Here is a 20,648-nt window from a genome sequence, read left to right as displayed (position 1 = left end):
CAAATCTTGCTTTTGTACCTCCTACTCCTCCTTATCTCTTGATGACAAAATGGCTCAAGTCTCCTCATGTGTAAGGGAATTGATGGCAATAAAACTGTTATTCTTACAGTCTATTTCACACTTTTTATTACTTTTTTTTGCAAACTGAAATATGAAATTTCAGCATCGAGAAATATGTTTGGGTGGGTGAAATTTCTATTTTTAAAGTATATTTTAATAGCAACCTTTTATTTTCAGTGAGTAATCTTTTCCCCCAACCATATAGCATCCTCACACAAAGTTTAAGTATGTTAACATCCATCAGTCATCCATTATCCAAACCGCTCATCCTACCCAGGGTCGGGGGGATGCTGGAGCCTATCCCAGCAGTCATTGGGCGTTATGTTATGGTATGTTATGGGATATGTTAACATGGTATACGATAATCTACTGTATATGATGCCATAACAGCGCCTTTGATGATTTAGTCAATTTATTTCCAAAAGATAGTCACTAGTTATGAAGCCTCACATAAAGACCTGTTGTGGCTGAATAGAATAGTCAAGGCAATTTTATTTCTATAGCCCAAATATCACAAATTACAAATTTGTCTGAGTGGCAACACAACATCCTGTCATTAGACTCGAGTGTGTGTCCACCGCACGTGTCTGCCTAGTACACATAGGTGGTATCATCTAACAGATAATGTAAACACCAAGGGCTACGTGACGAGGATGTGACAAACCTTTCAGTATCTACCATCTCTCTGAAATTTGATCAGGTAAATGACTAACAGTAATGAAAAACTCCACCCTTACCAGAATGTGTTCACCAAATTCCTTTGTGGTTTTCAAATGAAAGTGTAAAAACCTTGATGACATAAATGGGTTATATTGTCTCACTGTAAAGCGTGCCTCTTCAAATTAACTAATGCGCTGCAGCTTACAATGCTTTTTAAGAAGTGGAAGGTTTCATTCAATAATGAATTTCAATTAAAGGAATTAGATTTGCCGTGAATAATTTCAAGTTAGGTTCTGTTACGACGTTTCTATGAGGTCTGCCCCACTGATCCTGGGGGAACACGCCTGCATTTACGAAGACCGCTTATAATAACATTTCATTTGCTGTGAGCGCTCTGATTGCAGATAGTTAATTATTTTAGCTGTGTCAATAAGCATGTCAGTAAGCATAACTGACCTGCAGACCTTCTGACAGTACGTGTATGATGTTAAGCCTTTGTAAATGTAAACTTATATTTGTTCAAGCATGAACATTGATTGTTTAAGTCAGTGCCATACATGTATGCTCTATGATATAGTGCCATGTATATGGTAAGATATTTTCTTCAAGCCCTGGGCATTGCTAGAAGAAGAGGCAAGGGTGCAAATTTACACAGCACTCATATACCTATTGTTTCTACCGACCTAAAATATTTAACGACAACTCGGGGCTGTTCCAACATTTTTGTTAACTGCTGGATGAATTTTTTTACATGAATGATGTTGGCGTGTCATGTTTCTTGTAGAACACTTGATTCATTGACCAAATATTTGCCAAAGACAATAATTGCCAACCGATTACATTGGTGTTACAAGTCATCAGCATCACCTGGACAACAATCATGTCTAGGTGTTACCACTCTGTGGTTTTCTACCACAGTAAGAGACGTAATGCCGTGCGTCGCTGTTCTAAGGCATTGTTTCTTAGTGTATGCCATCTGCTGAAACTTGTTTTCTGTGAGAGGTTTCACATTTACTAATACACACTGGCCGAGGCAACGCAATACCTAACCTGACACTTTCAAACAAGGGGTGAGGAACTTTGGATTTAATGTAGGAGCCTGCACCTTTGACATTAAAGTACACAATTTGGGATTCTTAAAGTACACGATTGGGATCATTAAGAGGAAATCCAACATTACGGGTTTCACAAAATGTTCATATATATACTATATAATATGTATAATAACCAGGCTGGCTTAGGCTGGCTTCTTATTTTAGTGTTTTAAAATTACTTGAAAGCAGCTTGCACTGTAAATGTCACATGTCGCATGTGTAAATCTCTCCTAGGTATTGCCATCTTGTGCACTCCCATTATGGATGGACTATTCTACTTTGCTGGCTCAAAGAGTAGTGACTGCAGAACTTTAGTAACACAAGCAACACATCTTCCCAGTCCCGTAAGCTTTCATGTATAAGGCCAGAGACCTTATACGTGAGACCTTAAACAGAGGCTGATAAGCATCCAGTTATGGTATCCACAGTAAAGGTGTTCCTTGCAACAATTTCTACCCGTCATGATGACAGTAGATGGACAAATGGGTTGTCAACCACTGCTCTGCGTTCTAAATTCATGAAAGGAGTATGAGGGACCAGCGCCCTGCTAAGGCTTCATCAGTGCCTAACTGGCAATTGGACGTGGTGTTAATAGCGCTTGCCCAGCCCCTCTTCCAACCCTTTCATCACAATGTCCAATAATTCCATGGCAGGAGCAAGAAAAATTAGGAATAACCTGATGTTGAGGATTTCTTCTCTCGTGAAAACCGTACTGTGGCCAAAACAACATTAAAATACAAAAGCATGCCATATGTGTGCCATCTTAATGGATCTGTGTGCGTACCTGGACAGCATGGATTGGCAGATGTTTAAACGGGCACCAACAGTCTGGATGAGTACACAGAGGCTGTGACGTCAAACATCAGCTTCTGTGAAGACAGCTGTATACAAACCAGGGTGTGTTAATGACAAGCCCTAGTTCACAGCCAAACTCAGATGGCTTCATTTGGAAAAGGAGGAGGCATTTACGAGCAGGGACAAGGAAGGGTTAATAGTGACAAAATACACAATTGGCAAGGCAGTGAATGTTGCCAATTGGGAGTATTCAGAGAACATGTAACAGCACTTCTCAGCCAACAATTCTGCCTCAGTCTGGAAAGGACTGAAGAAGGTCACCAATTACAAACATACACCTTCCCCCACGCTGAATGACTCCAGAATTGCTAATGAGCCCTATTTTTGAAAGACGTAAGCTGTGTTTCTCCCGAACGTACCTGGAACTTTTAGTCCCAAGGAATACTTTTCAAGAAACTAAAGGGTTCCTTCAGCCCAGTGTTGTTTGTGTTTCGATAGTGGGCTAAAGACCCGCAAAGATTAGGCAAATTGGTCTGCTGACATATGAAAATATGTCCCTAGGTGTGAATGTGTGTGTGTGTGTTGGCCCTGTGATGGACTGGTGGCCTGTCCAGGGTGTCCCCCTGCCTGCTGCCCAGTGACTGCTGGGATAGGCTCCAGCATCCCCGTGACCCCGAGAGCAGGATAAGCAGTTTGGATAATGGATGGATGGATGGATGGACATATGGAAAAGTGAGTTTTCTCAGTCTGGTCAGTCTGTTTCTTCTCCTATTCAAAAATATTTGAATGATTGTGTGAACAAAGAAATATGATATGGTGTGGTATTTCTGCAGAGCTGTAAAAGCTGTTTTATAGAGAGCATTATTAAGAAGTATTTTCGATGGAGTATAGTTTGTTTTTCCTTATGATGGCAGGCATGAGACGAAGTGAAAATATGTAATGTAAGCAGAGCAGCGCACCACAACACAAATGACCACACAGTACTTTGTACTTATTATCCATCCATCCATCCATCCATCATCTGAACCATTTCTCCTGCTCTCAGGGTCACGGGGATGCTGGAGCCTATTCCAGCAGTCATTGGGCGGAAGGCGGGGAGACATCCTGGACAGGCCGCCAGGCCATCACAGGGCCAACACACACAAACATGGGCAGCACGGTGGCGCAGAGGTTAGTGCGGTCGCCTCACAGCAAGAAGGTCCTGGATTCGAGCCCTGGGGTAATCCAATCTTGGTGGATCGTCCTCTGTGTGGAGAGGATGACCCACATGTAGGTCAGGTGATTTGGCCATACTAAATTGTGTGTGTGTGTTGTACTTATTGATTTGAGAAAATAGGCTCAGTATAATATTATGCATTTATCACAAAAATGCATGCCGGTATTTGTTAGGTTCCTAGTTCTTGGGGCAGTTTCTTTGGTGGAAACACAGCTAAAGTCAGTTCGGACTGTATATCCCAACCCCCCAGCCATCAGCCCCTGTACTCCAGCAGCCCCCCCCCCTTCAAGGGCCCATTACCATTACCAATGACTTCCCCCCCAACTCCCAGCCTGAGCACACCCCTCCCCCCAATCACACCTTCTCTGTTCAGAAGATTTTCAACACCTCCCTGGAGGACTGCAGGATGCCAGCCTGCCTTAAATCCTCCACCATTATCCCTATCCCTAAGACCCCAAGGATCACAGGCCTAAATGACTACAGACCCCTCGCTCTGACCTCTGTAGTGATGGAGACTTTTGAACGTCTTGTGCTGTCCCACCTCAAGTCCATCACCACCCCTTTCCTGGATCCGTTACAGTTTGCATACAGAGCCAACAGGTCCACAGGTGATGCTGTCAACATGGATTTCCACTCCATTCTCCTTCACTTGGACTCTCCTGGTACCTACGCCAGGATCCTGTTTGTGGACTTCAGCTCCCCATTGAACACAATCAGCCCTGCTCTCCTCCAGGACAGACTCTCCCAGCTCCATGTGCCCCACTTCACCTGCAGGTGGATCACTGACTTCCTCACCAGCAGGAGTCAGTACGTGAAGATAGGGAGGCACGTCTTGGACCCTCGGTTCATCTTTACCAATGCCCCCCAAGGCTGGGTCCTGTCCCCGCTGCTCTTTTCCCTCTACATTAATGGCTGCACCTCCAGACACCAATCTGTCAAGCTTCTGATGTTTGTGGACGACACCACAGTCATCAGACTCATATCTGAAGGTGACAAGTGTGCTTACAGATGGGAGGTGGACCACCTGGCTTCCTGGTGCAGCCAGAACCTGGAGCTAAACCCCCTGAAGACAGTGAAGATGGTGGTGGAATTCAGAAGAACACAATCACCCATTTTCCTCTGTTTATGCCTTTTGTAGCATCTGGTCTGGGATATTGTGAGTGTTGCACAGGGCCTTGGTTCTCACATACAGCTCTGTGGCAAATGCATCTGTGCGTTTGCCTCTCAGTGTGTCACATAGCTTGTTTGCAGATGACAGCTTCAGTCAGATTCAAGTTCAAGTACTTTATTTATTTGTCACATGCACAGAAATACAAAGTAAAACATGCAGTGAAATGAAGGGGGGTACTCCGTCTGTCATTATGTGAAAAAAGACATAGGCCTAGCTAAAAGACAAAAGATCAGTGCATTCTTAAGTCAAAATAAACAATAAATAATAAAAAAATACCCCAGCTGTCTCAAGTATGTGAAAGGTCGTATATGTTGAGAGTTCTTATGGCCTGTTGATAGAAACTTCTCTTTAGTCTCTCTGTTTTGGCCCTAAGACTACAGAGGCACCTACCAGACCCCAATAGCCTGAACAGTCCGTTGTTAGGGTGAAAAGTGTCGCTCATGATCTTCTTGGCTCTTGTCCTCACCCTTCTCGTGTAAGTGTCTGGCAGGATGGGGAGGGATGTTCTGCGCATCACTCTCTGCAGGTCAACTCGGTCACGGGCAGAACAGTTTCCAGACCTGGTGGTGATGCAACCTGTTAGGACGCTCTCCACAGCCGAGGAATAGCATGTCTTCAGGATGGAGGCGAGACCTTGAATTTCCTCAGCCTTTGGAGGAAGTAGAGCCTCTGTCTGGACTTCTTTAGAGTATGCTGAGTGTGAAGAATCCAGGTGAGGTCCTCAGCAATGTGTACGCCGAGGTATTTAAAGCTGGAGACCCTCTCCACAGGTTCCCCGTTGATCTTTAGTGGGTTGTATCCTTTCCCCTGTTGTCTCCTGAAGTCCACAACCATTTCTTTGGTCTTGCTGATGTTCAGGATCAGGTTGTTGGACTGGCACCACTGTGCCAGGTCATCTACTTGGTTCAGATAGGCCTGCTCATTGTTGTTGGAAATCAGGCCTATTACCACTGTGTCGTCTGCAAATTTGATGATGGAGGTGGAACTGTCTGTGGCTTTGCAGTCATGTGTGTAGATGTTGTACAGCAGAGGGCTCAGCACACAACCCTGAGGAGCACCTGTGTTGATGATCAATGTTCCGGAGGTTAGGCCGCCCACCCTAACCACCTGGGGCCGGTCAGTGAGAAAGTTGTACACCCAATTACACAACAGGGTGTTGATTCCTAGCGACCTCATCTTCGTGACTAGATTGAAGGGGACTATAGTATTAAACGCTGAACTGTAGTCAATGAACAGCATACATGTGCAGTTCCCTCTCCCACCCATCCAGGTGGGTTAAGGTGGTGTGCAAGAGGTTGGAGATGGCATCGTCTCTGCACCTGTTGTTTTTTTAGGCAAACTAGAGGGGGTCAAATGAGCTGACGTCAGGGCCACTGGTCGCTAGTCATTCAGGCATGATGAGCTGTTGTTCTTTGGCACAGGGGCAATAATGGACCGCTTGAAGCATAAGGGGACGATGGCTTGGGCCAGGGATGTGTTAAAGATGTATGTAAACACTGGAGCTAGCTGGTTAGTGCAGGACCCGGCCAGGGATCTCGTCAGGCCCTGCAGCTTTCTTGCCATTTACCCCCCTAAGGACCCTCCTCACATCACTCTCAGTGAAGGTGAACAGGGGTTCCCCGCTGTCTACTGTGGCCATTTGGCTGTTGTTGGTGCCGTTAGCCTCGTAGCGTGCGTAAAACACATTCAGTTTGTCCGCTAGGGAGGAACCCACATTCATAACCGAGCAAGGCTTGTTTTTAAAATCCGTAATGACCCGTAGTCCATTCCACACGCGAGCGGGTCACCTTCATTAAAGTCAGCTTCCACTTTGTCCTTATAGCGCCACTTAGCCTCTGACTGTCTTCCGCAGGCTGCAAGACACTGCTTTATAATCATTCATGTCACCAGTAATCAGCCCTGCATTGTAGGTGGTGGTGCGAGCTGTTAAGGCCGATCGAACTGCTCTATCGACCCATGGTTTCTGGTTCGGGAAGATCTTCCCTTCATTACTCTGGCTGACGCTTCGGAGAATCTCCGCTGGTAACCCTGTTGTGGTCCCAGGAAACTGATTTCTAATCTTTAAAAGCGTATCGCGATCATATGCGATCGTATTAAAGATAGATTCGGTGGTGATGAAACTCTGATATTTAGCCTCTTTGGAGTCGTTATCAGAGCTATTGATGTCAATGGCTCTTTTGTGTTCAGATGTTTAGCAACGACAGTCGTTGGAGGTGTTAGTTTCGACTTCGTTAGTGCTCCATTCAGTGGTCATGAGTCGTTGGAGCCGTTAGTGACCGACTGTTGTTCTTGGAGGCTAAGCTTTTGAGTCTCCTGGGTAGAGATGAAAGGATGGCATTGTAAGTGGGCTAAATATCTGAGTTTCATAACAAGCCAGTCAGACTAGCTTGGTCTAGTCAGAAAGGCACGAACTGATGAAGCCTCTTGGATGAGAGGCGAAACGTCTTCACGGATATATAACCAAGTCCAGTTGCACTTGATTCAATTCCTTTGGATAGAGGGTCATATCATATCAGTCAGTGAGCCCACGGATTGGATCAGCAATATGACCATAGTCCAAAGACCAGAAAAGCTGCGTATATGTCTACAGCCGCACCATCTCAACCAGGCACTCAGACACTCGCATTACCTCATGCCCACACTGGAGGATGTGCTCTATAAGCTGCCTAAAGCCAAAGTCTTCACACTGGTCGATGCAAGAGATGCTTTTCTTCAGTGTAAACTGGATGAGGCTAGCAGCCCCATGACCACCTTTTGGACCCCCTGGGGTCCGGAAGAGATGGTTGAAACTTCCGTTTGGTGTGTCAGTAGCCCCAGAGGTCTACCAGAGGAAACAGCATGAGCTGTTGGAAGGGCTTGAGGGAGTGGAGCCTATAGCTGACGACATCCTCATCATTGGTTGTGGCGACAGCGAGGAAGAGGCAAACAAGGACCATGATGACAAGCTGGTAGCCCTTCTGGACCGCTGTCGACAAGTGAAACTACGGCTCAGTGTCAAGAAGCTTCAGTTTAGAGTGTCTGAGGTGCGGTTCCATGGCCACATCCTGTCGGCTGCAGATCTAAAAGTTTTCTTTCTGTCTTTTAATTTCCCCTCCTTTTCCTCCCCAACTGTACTCGTCCAATTACCCCACTCCTCCGAGCCGTCCCAGTCACTGCTTCACCCCCTCTGCCGATCCGCGGAGGGCTACAGACTACCACGTGCCACCTCCGATACATGTGGAGTCGCCAGCCGCTTCTTTTCACCTGACAGTGAGGAGTTTCACCAGTAGGGGTGCAACGAATAATCGACGTAGTCGACAAAAATCGATGACCAAGTTAGTTGCCAACGAATTTAATTGTCGGTGAGTTGGGTGACATCATCGCGCGTGTTTTTTGCGCCGACTCAGAATGCTCTGACATGATGCAGGCATTACCGCTTACTGGACAAAATTGAACAATAGAGCAATGGCAACACCTTCGCGACCAAAAACATCCAAAGTGTGGGAGCCAAAAAGGTTGTAAACCGCAACATTTGCAAAGCTGACCTTGCCTGGCATGGGAGCACATCCGTTATGCTGGAGCATCTGAAGAGGAGGCACGTTGGCTCTCTGTGCGATGAAGACTCGTCTCGGTAAGTTAGTTGGCTAGTTAATGTAACCGAGGGTTTGTAGATGTCGCCTATACTGTATGAAACTATAAAATAACAAATACGGAGGTTCCACTTTCACACGAGGACCACTTTATTTGGATTCTTCCCCCAACAGAACTCCACAGCAACAACACTGCGTACAGCACTTTCCGCTCTCTCTTCAGCCTTCAAAATAAGAGCTCAAGGCATATACTTTGGCAACAGCTTATAAGAGGAACTTAAAATCACGAACAGGCTAAGTCCAGAAAAATAGGTTACATTAACTAGCTAGTTAATGTTAAAAGCCACGTTACTTCACGTTATGAGCTGTAACTCTTTCTATTTTAAAATACATTTTCTCTTGATCAATGAATTGCTAATGGCATCGAACATAGTAGCTAGCAAATAATAACGTATTGTAACCGGTTATTTGCTTGCTCGGTGCGGGATTCGATACGGGGTGTACTGCGCCTCAAGGCGACGTCACTAACCGCTCGGCTAAGGAGTCAGATCTATTAGCTAAGGGCTAACGTGTCTTATTAGTAGTTTACAATACATAGTAGCTAGCAAATAAGGTATTATTCACAACGATCCTGTTCACATTCCAAAATGTGCCCTAACCATACTAAAGGGTGAAGACTCGCGCACTCGCTTAACGATGCTCCAAAAATATAACGGCAAGCAATTCAGTCATAAGCTCGGTTAACGTTTCGACCACACATGTTGATTGTTAAAAAGGTCGGATAGCCAAATGTGGTCGGAACCAAAGCCAACATACGCAGGGAGCCCCCAGGTCCGAGTCTGAGATCCACTGACTTAACGGGTCTTGTCGGTCTCTTAAATGCTAAAAACGTGTTCCTTCCTACATGCCAGTCTTACAATGGTTCGTCTCGTTAAATTCCGTGTGTGATTTCACCGCGTGTTGTATGTTATCCAGGAACAATGAAGTCGACACCCCCAACCACCGTCGCTGCTAAACAAATGCAAACCAACAGCTCCGATGGCGACGGGGCGCGGCCATAACATCGGAGCACAGGAGAGCCACGCATATCTATGGCTCTGGCAACGACTCCTAGAGGATAAATACTGAGTCTCATCACCGGCCAGTCAGACTAGCTTGGTCTAGGCAGAAAGGCACGAACTGAGGAAGCCTCTTGGATGAGAGGCGAAACGTCTTGATTCAACTCCTTTGGATGGTTATCCAGCTAATTAAATCATATACCTAAAGACTCTTAATTCGTTTCGTGCAACTGAAAATCCTGCCGTTTATCCCAAAATCGGAATTATAGTAATGTAACCGGTTTTTTTCTTGCCAGGTGCGGGATTCGATACAAGGTGTACTGCACCACAAGGCGACGTCACTAACCGCTCGGCTAAAGGTTCAGATCCATTAGCTGGGGACTAATGTGTGTTATTAGTAGTTTACAGTCGTCATCCTCTCCCGGAAGTGCGCCCTCGCGCTTTGTTATTCCCGCGCTCCGAAGAGACTTCTGAGGATCTTCCGGATCCCACCGCTGCCACCAATGTAACCGAGGGTTTGTAGATGTCGCCTATACTGTATGAAACTATAAAATAACAAATACGGAGGTTCCACTTTCACACGAGGACCATTTTATTTGGATTCTTCCCCCAACAGAACTCCACAGCAACGACGCTGCGTACAGCACTTCCGCTCTCTTCAGCCTTCAAAATAAGAGCTCAAGGCATATACTTTGGCAACGACTTATAACAGGAACTTAAAATCACTAACAGGCTAAGTCCAGAAAAATAGGTTACAGTAGCTTTATCATATCCGTGATGAGGCATGGCCCAGGTAGACATTTACGCCCTCTTGTTTATTTCTTTTAAATTTAGATGGATTGTTTGATTTATTTGATTAAGGGCAAACTGCTGTAGTTTTGTTATATTGTATTGCTGCTACTTTGCTTATCCTTGGTTTAAAATTTTGACTGAAAAAATTGATATTGGAAATGAATTTTTATTTATCTTTTGTATCAGCAGGAAAGCTCATTAAAAGATGTATTTTTGAATGAAGTATTCATCTTTATTGTCTTTATTGTTTGTTATCACATGCCTAAAACAACCTCAAACTAAATTTAAAAGCTGATAGCTAAATAAGAGCCATTGAGTAACTGTGCGATTCATACTCCGAATAGTCGATTATTCGTTTCAATAATCGATAGATTATTCGACTATCGAAATAGTCGTTAGTTGCAGCCCTATTCATCAGGGGGGGCGTAGCGCGTGGGAGGATCACGCTATTCCCCCCAGTCCCGAACAGGCGCCCTGACTGACCAGAGGAGGCGCTAGTGCAGCGACCAGGACACTTACCCACATCCGGCTTCCCACCCGCAGACACAGCCAGTTGTGTCTGCAGGGACGCCCGATCAAGCCGGAGGTAACACGAGGATTCGAACCGATGATCCCCGTGTTGGCAGGCAATGGAATAGACCGCCACGCACCCGGACGCCCGAGAGAGGTTAGTTAAGTGTTGTGAAAGCATATGTGAAAGCTAATGAAAGTAACAGCACTCGCTATTGACAGAAAAGTCCACCACAAGACTTGGAAATCCCCCCCCCCATAATACCCCATTCAGTAAGGAACCCACTCTGCCAAATGATCTTGCCTATCCTGCGGTGGTGAGTCAGAAATGTACCGCTACCAGCAAGATGGTCTAGTAGAGCATCCAATTCAAAATAACCGCTTAGTTCCAGAAGTGTAAGAAGAGGCGTGTGTGTGTGTGTGTGTGTGTGTGTGTGTTTGTGTTTGTGTGTGTGTGTGTCAGACCAACTCTTGCACTTATGAAACTTGGAAAAAACTTTTTTTTTGTCATCCAGATCTGTGTTTGTCATTCAGGGCTTAGGATGAGGAAGATAGCTGTCATAAATGTAAATATTTATATAGCAATACTAACAGCTTAATCACTGGACCAGGGAGTATGACTGCCCAGATCCGGGTTGTTCCTGATCATTTTTCATGCCTTGCAAATGCGTTGTGTCAGTGTGTCTTCCAGTGAACTTCCTTCTGCTCAAGTTTACAATATTAAGACAACCAAAAGTACATGTTTCTCTAAAATGTGAGAGCCACATTTCATTATGTTAAAATCACCGCCCAGCCCTCAATTTACTCCAGGTCACAACATCTCCTGCAGGCCTCAGTACTTTACTATTGAAGTCTCTGGCGTTAAATGAACTATATTAGAAAATAAAACATCTCAGTGATTGGATGATATGCCTGCCAATCAAGCATAACACCAGTTGCTGTGTTGCTATGGTGTCTAGTCTATGGAGATATGTATTAGTGAGACAATTTCCTGTAAAAATTGATTCATTTCACTTTGGGAACTATGTTCTGTGAAGCACATATCATCATATGTTAATGTCAATGGCAAACCTGAAAACTGCTAGTCGCTCTATTCTATTCTGTTCTATTCTTTTTATATTCTTCCTTTGATACAGTTTGTAAATGGAACAAACAGAAAGCTTTTTTTTATTTACATCTGGGGACCACAGATGAAATTGTACTCTTTGTCCAAACTCTGGTAGTATTACTGCATATCATATCATATTGAATGAACGAATACATAAATAAATAAAAATGAAACTGGGTAGCTGGGTAGGCGGGTGAAACAACCCAGCTAAATAAATGAAAATGAAACTGGGTAGGTGATATGGTTGAATCAGTAAAATAAAAGACACCAGAGACGGGGAGAGAGTTGCAGTTTTTATGACGCATTGTTTTTGCTGAAAATTGCTTTTAAAAGTTCAGCATAAAAGATAGGGGAAAAGCAAAAGCAGGTTAACTTCTCTATGTATCGAGAAATGGTGGCATGTAGCGTTTCCATTAAAACAATGTGAAGCTGCGTCTCTTGCGGGCAGGACGTTCAGCAGGTTGGGTGCAGTCTGTGTGGCTGCAGCCGCACTCCTCCACGTGCATGTATGCATGAGTTACTACACTGCCATTCTGACAATGCAACTCAATAGTGCGATTGCTGTATCGTGACTCCTTGCAGCAAGAGCAAGTGTGCTGCATCATGGCTGCCATTTCGGAGTACCTGAAGGGTGCAATTGAAAAACACAGACCTCTGGGTAAATGGCAAACTACATATTAACAGTTGAAATATAAATCTCCTCCCTTTTCCTCCCCAATTGTACTTGGCCAATTACCCCACTCTTCCGAGCCGTCCCGGTTGCTGCTCCACCCCCTCTGCCGATCCGGGGAGGGCTGCAGACTACCACATGCCACCTCCGATACATGTGGAGTCGCCAGCCGCTTCTTTTTACCTGACAGTGAGGAGTTTCACCAGGGGGAGGTAGCACGTGGGAGGGTCATGCTATTCCTCCTCCCCCCCGAACAGGCACCTCGACCGACCAGAGGAGGCGCTAGTGCAGCAACCAGGACACACACCCAAATCCAGCTTCCCATCCGCAGACACAACCAATTGTGTCTGTAGGGACGCCCGACCAAGCTGGAGGTAACGCAGGGATTCGAACAGGCGATCTCCATGTTGGTAAGCAACGGAATAGACCGCCACGCCACTCGGACACCCTGACATTTAAAATACTTCTTTAATAGCTCCCCTGATCATTTCAAGATGTTGGTAATGTCATCACTTACTTGCTGAATGTGTTGCACTGTCCTTCACAATACGGCACGTCTACCTCCTCATTAGACTGGCAGCCATTGTGTTTAATGAAGGTCCTCATTGACCCTATCCTACACACCTTGTCTTTCTCAACACCTTTTTAGGAAGAGATATACCATTAGCTTGTTTTCATTCTAGAGTACATCATATCCAAAATAATCAAATAAAACATTGCGGCACTCACAAATTTCACAGCAGCCATTTGCAGCAGTCTGAATCGTGCCCTAAGGAGGCAAATGCAAACCATGTTTAAACACAATTAAAAGTGGCATTTGAGTTTGAATGCAGAGTTCCACTTTGTTGTAATGATAGTGGTGTCAGCTTGAAATGTAACTCAATAAACTTTCTAGAGCATGTTCGGTTTTCCATCCATCCATTATCCAAACTGCTTATCCTGCTCCCAGGGTTGCTGGAGCCTATCCCAGCAGTCACTGGGCGGCAGGTGGGAAAACACCCTGGACAGGCCACCACACACACACACACACACACACACACACACACACACACACACACACACACACACACACACACACACACACACACACACACACACACACACACACACACACACACACACACACACCTAGGGACAATTTAGTATGGCCGATTCAGCTGACCTACATGTCTTTGGACTGTGAGAAGACACCGGAGCCCCCGGAAGAAACCCACGCAGACACGGGGAGAACATGCAAACTCCACACAGAGGACGACCCAGGACGACCCCCAAGGTTGGACTACCCTGGGGCTCGAACCCAGGACCTTCTTGCTGTGAGGTGACCACGCTAACCACTGCGCCATGGTGCTGCCCATGTTCAGTTGTATTTCTGTTAGATTAATATTTGTTTGCTCTAAATGATACTTACAGGCTGGCAGTTGCTCTGCTGGAACAGTGGGCAGATAATGTCTGAAATAGTTGTAATCAAACTGTCACCACTTCTGGTGCATGAGGTTTGCTTGCATTTATTCTCAGGAGGTGACCAGGTTTCTCCTGACTGGAAAGACAGACAGGTGAATATATGCGTACACACACACAATGACACATCATGATCCAGCCAATATGATAATGTTGCTCAGCTGGTAATTTCCCTCTTACCTTCAAGAGCTTCTCAGTTCCACTGACATTGAGGACACAGTGGGTCTGTACACATCTCCCACAGCATTCGTCTGAATCAGTGACATACGTATATCCCTGCATGAAAGGGAAGACCTTATTGGCTAAAGCCTGTTCACGTTTACAGTATTGTGCCAGTTAAGCAAACAGTCAAAGTGTTTCCTATGTGTTTTAATATTATAATGGAAAATAATGATTACTCTTACCGGTTTGCATTTCTGGTCACACTGCTGAATCTGACAGACTACTTTCAAAAGACCATTGTTGGGGTCCAGCTCTTTGCTGCTGCAGACGCAGTCGTGACAGTCCAACACGTTGACTAAAGCACCAGGCTAGGGAAGCACATAGCAGAAGCCTGACCATACTGATCGGCATAACCTCACATTGTGGCAATACATTGAACGTGCAAAGACACACGTTACTTACCTTGTGTTCCACGCCATCATGAACACAAACTCTTTTACGGTCTAGGAAAGTATTAGACACACATGTAAGAGTTGCAAGAAAAATTTTGCCATTGTCATTTTATTGTCAATCCAAACCCTAAACCCAAAGATTACCACAGGTGAGTTGTGGGCAGCACCCTCCACCGGGGATGGCAACTGATTGCATGTATCCAACTGGACATTTTGTTTTGATGGGTGGACAAGTCCTGCTGTCACATCCTACGGAGATGAAGATGGTTTAGTGGCGTTTTTATTGAATGACTGATTTTGAAGCAACTCCACTTAAGAAATAAACTTAAAGCAAAATGCTTTAAAAAAAAAAGATGTGTGTGTGATGTGGATCTCACGGCAAACGGAAGAGGTGCAACAAGGGTCTTCCGGATTAGTTTGGTTGATAGGGATGTATCCTGGTTCCGTGCAATTGGCCACGGGCAGTGCTGGGCACACCTTCGGCTTACAAGTCACAGACTTGGTGGACTCCTCGCAAACACAGTTTTGGCAGTTTTGCTCAAAGCTCTCGTTAAACTGTAAGAAAGAGTTATGCGTACGAAGCACATTTAGTTCTCTCACTTTAAACACCACAGTGATTGAACAACTAAGAGGAAGAGAAATTTAAGCATGCATGAACAGCAGAAGACTCGGCTCACCTCACGTGGGATGTGGGCCACATCGAGACATCCTGTGTGATCACAAGCGCTATATTAGAGCTGGATTACTACAATGATGCAGTCGCCTTAATGATAACTCTGAGTTGAGAAAACAAGTCGTACTCACCACATTTATTAACACATATCCCGGACGCTTTGTTGAAGAGCGTCAAGCCATCAGGACAAAAGCAGCCCTCCATAGTGACATTGATAGTGGATGTTTCAGGTCTGCAATAATTAATCAAGTTAGGGCAACTAGATTTCCCAGTCCTATTTTATTCTCTTTGCTATCCACCACTGTAATCTTTGTATCTTGTGCGTGACAAAATTAAACATACTGGTTGTCCTATGCATTATTTGTCATGCAAAACATAGCGTATGGCCAACACATTTGGTTTTAGTGATAACTTACTCGTCATCACAGGTTGGCTGCTCTACTGGACCACATGGCTTGTAAATTTTGTCTGACGGGCAGTTACTTGCTGTTAATGGAAAACAGAGATCAGTTAGTTGGATCCTCGTAACTTGTGAAAAAAATATTGTAAGGAAACATTTCTGTATTCATTCACAATAGGTGCACTGCCAGCAGTAAAATGAGTAGGCTGGCTTACCACAGAGTGTGGTGTGGTTCCTCCAGTGGACGCAAACCCCTGCCTCAGCACAGGCAGCAGCATAAATTTGCAAGCTTGTGCACTGCATTTCTGCATTTGCAGTATGACAGCTATCAAAAGTGCAGCCCTGATAGAACGAGTCGGGAGAGATGAGTGGATGACATTCTTTAAACACCCTGTTGAAACAAAAGCCCGGATTTGAAGGAACTGCATTTAAATTGATATTTCAAATGTATTGCCAAGTAAATTTTGCTCAGTTTTCTACACAGTGAAGTAGGATAATCTAATATTATGTGCATATAAGGTAACCACTACTGCGAATCAGGATATGCATACCCGCTTTTAAGCAGATCACATACAGAGCTTGATTTGCATGGTCTCTTTATTTCTGGAACCACAGTTGTGAGGATGGTTGGTATCTGGCAACTGGGCTGAGGAATGATTTTTGCCAGCCAGTAGTCTGCCATTACAGCACAACTTTCAACAAGTTGGCCATCCGGTAACATACAGTCATCAGCCTGGTTGTTGTTGCACGTTCCTGACAGAGCAGTCAAAAGAACAATCAATATTTCTCTTCAAATACATGCAATAATCTGCAGTTATGTCCCACAGCGTAAAGAATTCTTACCACAATGGCCCTGTGTGTTTTTGCCAAAGTATTTAAATGGAAGGTCGACACCAAATCCGGTCAATCCAAAAGCAACTACAACTTGGAATTCAGAGATTTCCAAAACCAGCGAAAGCCCCGTGTTTACAATCTTAATGCCTTGACTTGAAAAGGGTAATTTCAGACCAGTTCCATTAAGGAGAGCCTAAACATAAGAAACACAAGTAAATATTCGACAAAATGAGAAAAATAACAGGTATTGATACATAGCACATACCTCCACATCAAAACAACAGCATTGAATTGATTACTGATCTTTTAAATTCTATCCTAACTTAAAATAAGGCAGTGATATGACCTGAAAATAAGCATGGAAAGGTATTTTACCTCCATTTGAACTGCTCCAATGACATTATGATTTATGAGTGTGATAACTTGTGACCGATAGGCTACAATGATTGATCGAGGACATGACACAGCTTCAGTGACATCACAGACAACATTGTCAATATAAATTGATAAGCCGTGTTTCGGTACAATTTCCTCCATTAAGACATAGGTACAGCTTCCTTGATAAGTGTAGTAAAGGCCATCAAATGTTTTATAATGGGGGTCTCCCCAACCGTCACATTTACCTGTAAAGACACAAAACATAAGGAGTTATTGTTTTGTACTAGTTTTATTCATCAAGTAAGAGTGAATGATGACTGCCTTGTACTACCTTAGCCATAAATACTCACAGTCACAAGCGTAATAGTCGCAGCAATTGGTTTCATTGTGCACAATAACTGGTTTCTTTCCATTAGCACAAGTGATTTCCTTAAGGGGTGGACACTCATATGAAATTATTTCAATTGTGTTGTTCTCAATGCATCTGGCCAGTGTGCAGTTGCAAATGAAAAATGTCTCGTTTTGCTGATGTGAAGAGGAAGAGAATAGTGAAAATCACATAAATGCAATGTCCAATTTGGAAACTTGGCAATGATGTAACATACATACATTGACATATGATGTCAAATAACACACTTCTGTGGCAAGACAGAATATATGAGGTTTTTTACCCCTTTATCCCATTCAGGACAGGTGGGAACATAGGGTGTGGGAGCGGGTGCAGGCGTTGACGAACAAGGGCTAGTCTCATTGTGAATCTCGCAAACATCAGAGCATATCATTGTGAGACATATACCTGATCCAATGTGTTTCTTGTCAAATATTACCTCCCCTGAAATGAAAATGAAAATGAAACATCTTAGGGATGGATTTATCAGTGGTAAACCTTTTGAATAAGAAACCTCATTTGGCTTTAACACTCCAACTAAGATATATTGGAATGACAAAAATGATTAACTATGATGATCATTATCTAGTTTGTTTTTTTTTGTCCAGTGTAATAAAGCTGGAAAATTACAAGTGAAACAGTCCTATCACCCATGAGCATATATACACATGCTAATGCATTGAATGTCATGGCCACATATATACTAGTTGTAGCTAATAATTTACATGATTAAAAAAAAAATCAAAACAAGAAAATCCATTCAGTTCTGAAAATAATTTCTTATATGAAATTGGAAAGATAAAAAAAGTGTTTCCCTCTTACCTGGCCGATAATGTTTGCCATCAACAATACAGAAGCATTCTGTCGTTCCTGATGTGAGAGGTGTGGTAGATTGTCCAGGTGCTGATGAAGTCTCAGTAGTGGATGTGTGTGGGGACGTAATACTAGATGATGAAGTTGTTGTCGTCACAACAGTGGGACGTGATGACACTTCAGTTGATGTAGGGGATGTGACTCTTGTTGTTAATGGTGTTGCTGTAGGTTGTAAAGTAGTAGTGGTGTCAACAAGCGGAGCTGTAGGTACTATGGACACTGTGGGCTCTGTGGGACCAGTGACAACTGAATGAAATGTTGTTGTTAAGGATGTGGAAACCGTGGTTGGCACACTTTTTTCTGTTGTTTGCAGTATTGTTGTGGACAAAAGAATGGTTGACATCTCCTCCTTTGTACTAGTAGAGTATGCAGTTGGTTTGCTTGTAGAAGTAGTCATGAGACTTGCTGTTGCAGATGTTGTTATATTAGGTGGTGACGTGGTTGTAGTGAGAACAACAGGAGTGGATGTTTCCTCAGGTGTAGTAGGGGGTTCAGTTGGCTTGCTTGTAGATGTAGTTGTGAGACTTGCCGTTGTAGATGTTCTGTTAGGTGGTGACGTAGTTGTAGTGAGAACAACAGGAGTGGAAGTTTCTTCAGGTGTAGTGGAGGGTTCAGTTGGTTTGCTTGTAGATGTAGTTGTGGGACTTTCTGTTGTAGATGTTGTTATATTAGGTGGTGACGTGGTTGTAGTGAGAACAACAGGAGTGGATGTTTCCTCAGGTGTAGTAGGGGGTTCAGTTGGCTTGCTTGTAGATGTAGTTGTGAGACTTGCCGTTGTAGATGTTCTGGTAGGTGGTGACGTAGTTGTAGTGAGAACAACAGGAGTGGAAGTTTCTTCAGGTGTAGTGGAGGGTTCAGTTGGTTTGCTTGTAGATGTAGTTGTGGGACTTTCTGTTGTAGATGTTGTTATATTAGGTGGTGACGTGGTTGTAGTGAGAACAACAGGAGTGGATGTTTTCTCAGGTGTAGTAGGGAGTTCAGTTGGCTTGCTTGTAGATGTAGTCGTGGAGCTTTCTGTTGTAGATGTTGCCATCGTTGGTGTTGTTGTTGTAGTCACAATAGGGGTTGGTTTTGTTTCTGCAGTTGTGGTAGTTGATGCAGGCTTAGTTGAAGTAACAACTATTGTGGTTGATGGTTTTTCTTCAGTTGTTGAAGAAGTCGTTGAAGGAGGTTCAGTTGAAGGAGATGGAGTGGTGGGACATTCAACACAACATTCTACCTTGATCTCATAATCAAAACATTTAAATGGCGGCCAAGTCTGATCCTCCTTCCTACATATCAAACCAGATCTTACATCACAGGTAACAACTTGATGAGTTAAATGTAAAAAGTCTTCAAAATTCATGTTTGGATGGCCAGATGCCCTGCAAATAATGTCATTTGGAGTTTCACACACATGTTTGCCACTGTTTGTGATGTTCTCATATGTCTCCCAGTCACTGCCATCATTTTTAACATCATGGACATTAAACCATTCTGACCACTCACAAGTTGGAATACAAGGAGTTGAGGCAGTGGTAATGGTTGTGGCTGGTGCAGTAGGTGTGGTTGTATAAGTAGTTGTTGTTGTAAGCGATGTAGTTGCAGTTGTGGGACTGCCTGTTGTCGATGTTGTTTGTGTTTCAGGTGTTGTTGTGGTGGTCGTCACTATTACAGTTGGTGATGTTCCTTCAGCCGTAGATGGGGACACAGTTGGTTGAGTTGTAGACCTAGTTGTACTGCTGCCCACAGTTGGTGATGTTCCTTCAGCCGTAGATGGGGACCCAGTTGGTTGAGTTGTAGACCTAGTTGTACTGCTGCCCACAGTTGGTGATGTAGGTAGTGTAAACACCGAAGTGACCGATGTCCCTTTAGTAGGGACAGATGTTTCTTTCGTTGAGGCAAGGGGTGTGGTTGGTTTGGTTGTGGACTTAGTTGTAGTGCTGCTTGTTGTTGTAGATATAAGGGGTGGTAAAGTGGTTGATGTTTTGACAAGAGTGGTTGATGTCTCCTCCTTTGTACTAGTAGTGTATCCAGTTGGTTTACTTGTATATGTAGTTGTGGGACGTTCTGTTACAGATGTTGTTATATTAGGTGGTAATGTGGTTGTAGTGAGTACAACAGGAGTGGATGTTTCCTCAGGTGTAGTAGGGGGTTCAGTTGGCTTGCTTGTAGATGTAGTTGTGGGACTTTCTGTTGTAGATGTTCTGTTAGGTGGTGATGTAGTTGTAGTGAGAACAACAGGAGTGGAAGTTTCTTCAGGTGTAGTGGAGGGTTCAGTTGGTTTGCTTGTAGATGTAGTTGTGGGACTTTCTGTTGTAGATGTTGTTATATTAGGTGGTGACGTG

The 20,648-nt window shown here is 44.1% G+C and overlaps 1 protein-coding gene across 1 annotated transcript; it reads right to left on the bottom strand.

Annotated features, from left to right (window-relative positions):
- Positions 1 to 12,313: 12,313 nt before the first annotated feature.
- Positions 12,314 to 18,803, bottom strand: LOC130114111 (intestinal mucin-like protein). Its single transcript, XM_056281875.1, has 19 exons — positions 18,271 to 18,803; positions 17,732 to 17,892; positions 17,411 to 17,585; positions 17,058 to 17,305; positions 16,692 to 16,875; positions 16,400 to 16,601; positions 16,064 to 16,239; positions 15,865 to 15,934; positions 15,580 to 15,680; positions 15,453 to 15,484; positions 15,153 to 15,330; positions 14,920 to 15,024; positions 14,786 to 14,826; positions 14,566 to 14,691; positions 14,342 to 14,437; positions 14,112 to 14,240; positions 13,433 to 13,472; positions 13,221 to 13,344; positions 12,314 to 12,657 (listed from the first exon to the last, which is right to left on the bottom strand). The coding sequence occupies exons 1-19, from the start codon at positions 18,716 to 18,718 to the stop codon at positions 12,447 to 12,449; spliced, it is 2,847 nt and encodes a 948-aa protein (XP_056137850.1). The 5' UTR covers positions 18,719 to 18,803; the 3' UTR covers positions 12,314 to 12,446.
- Between the last annotated feature and the right edge of the window lie 1,845 nt (positions 18,804 to 20,648).

Source organism: Lampris incognitus, chromosome 6, assembly GCF_029633865.1.
Source record: "Lampris incognitus isolate fLamInc1 chromosome 6, fLamInc1.hap2, whole genome shotgun sequence".
Classification (NCBI taxonomy): Eukaryota; Metazoa; Chordata; class Actinopteri; order Lampriformes; family Lampridae; genus Lampris; species Lampris incognitus.
This window is presented reverse-complemented; position numbering and strand designations above follow the sequence as displayed.

Excerpts from the sequence above, each read along its gene's own strand:
- LOC130114111 (XM_056281875.1), bottom strand. The coding sequence starts at position 18,718 with ATGACTACTTCTACAAGCAAACCAACTGCATACTCTACTAGTACAAAG. Across the intron at positions 15,681-15,864 it reads CAGCCAACCTGTGATGACGA|ACCTGAAACATCCACTATCA; the intron begins GTAAGTTATCAC and ends TAATTATTGCAG. Across the intron at positions 14,438-14,565 it reads GTGACCAGAAATGCAAACCG|GGATATACGTATGTCACTGA; the intron begins GTAAGAGTAATC and ends CCTTTCATGCAG.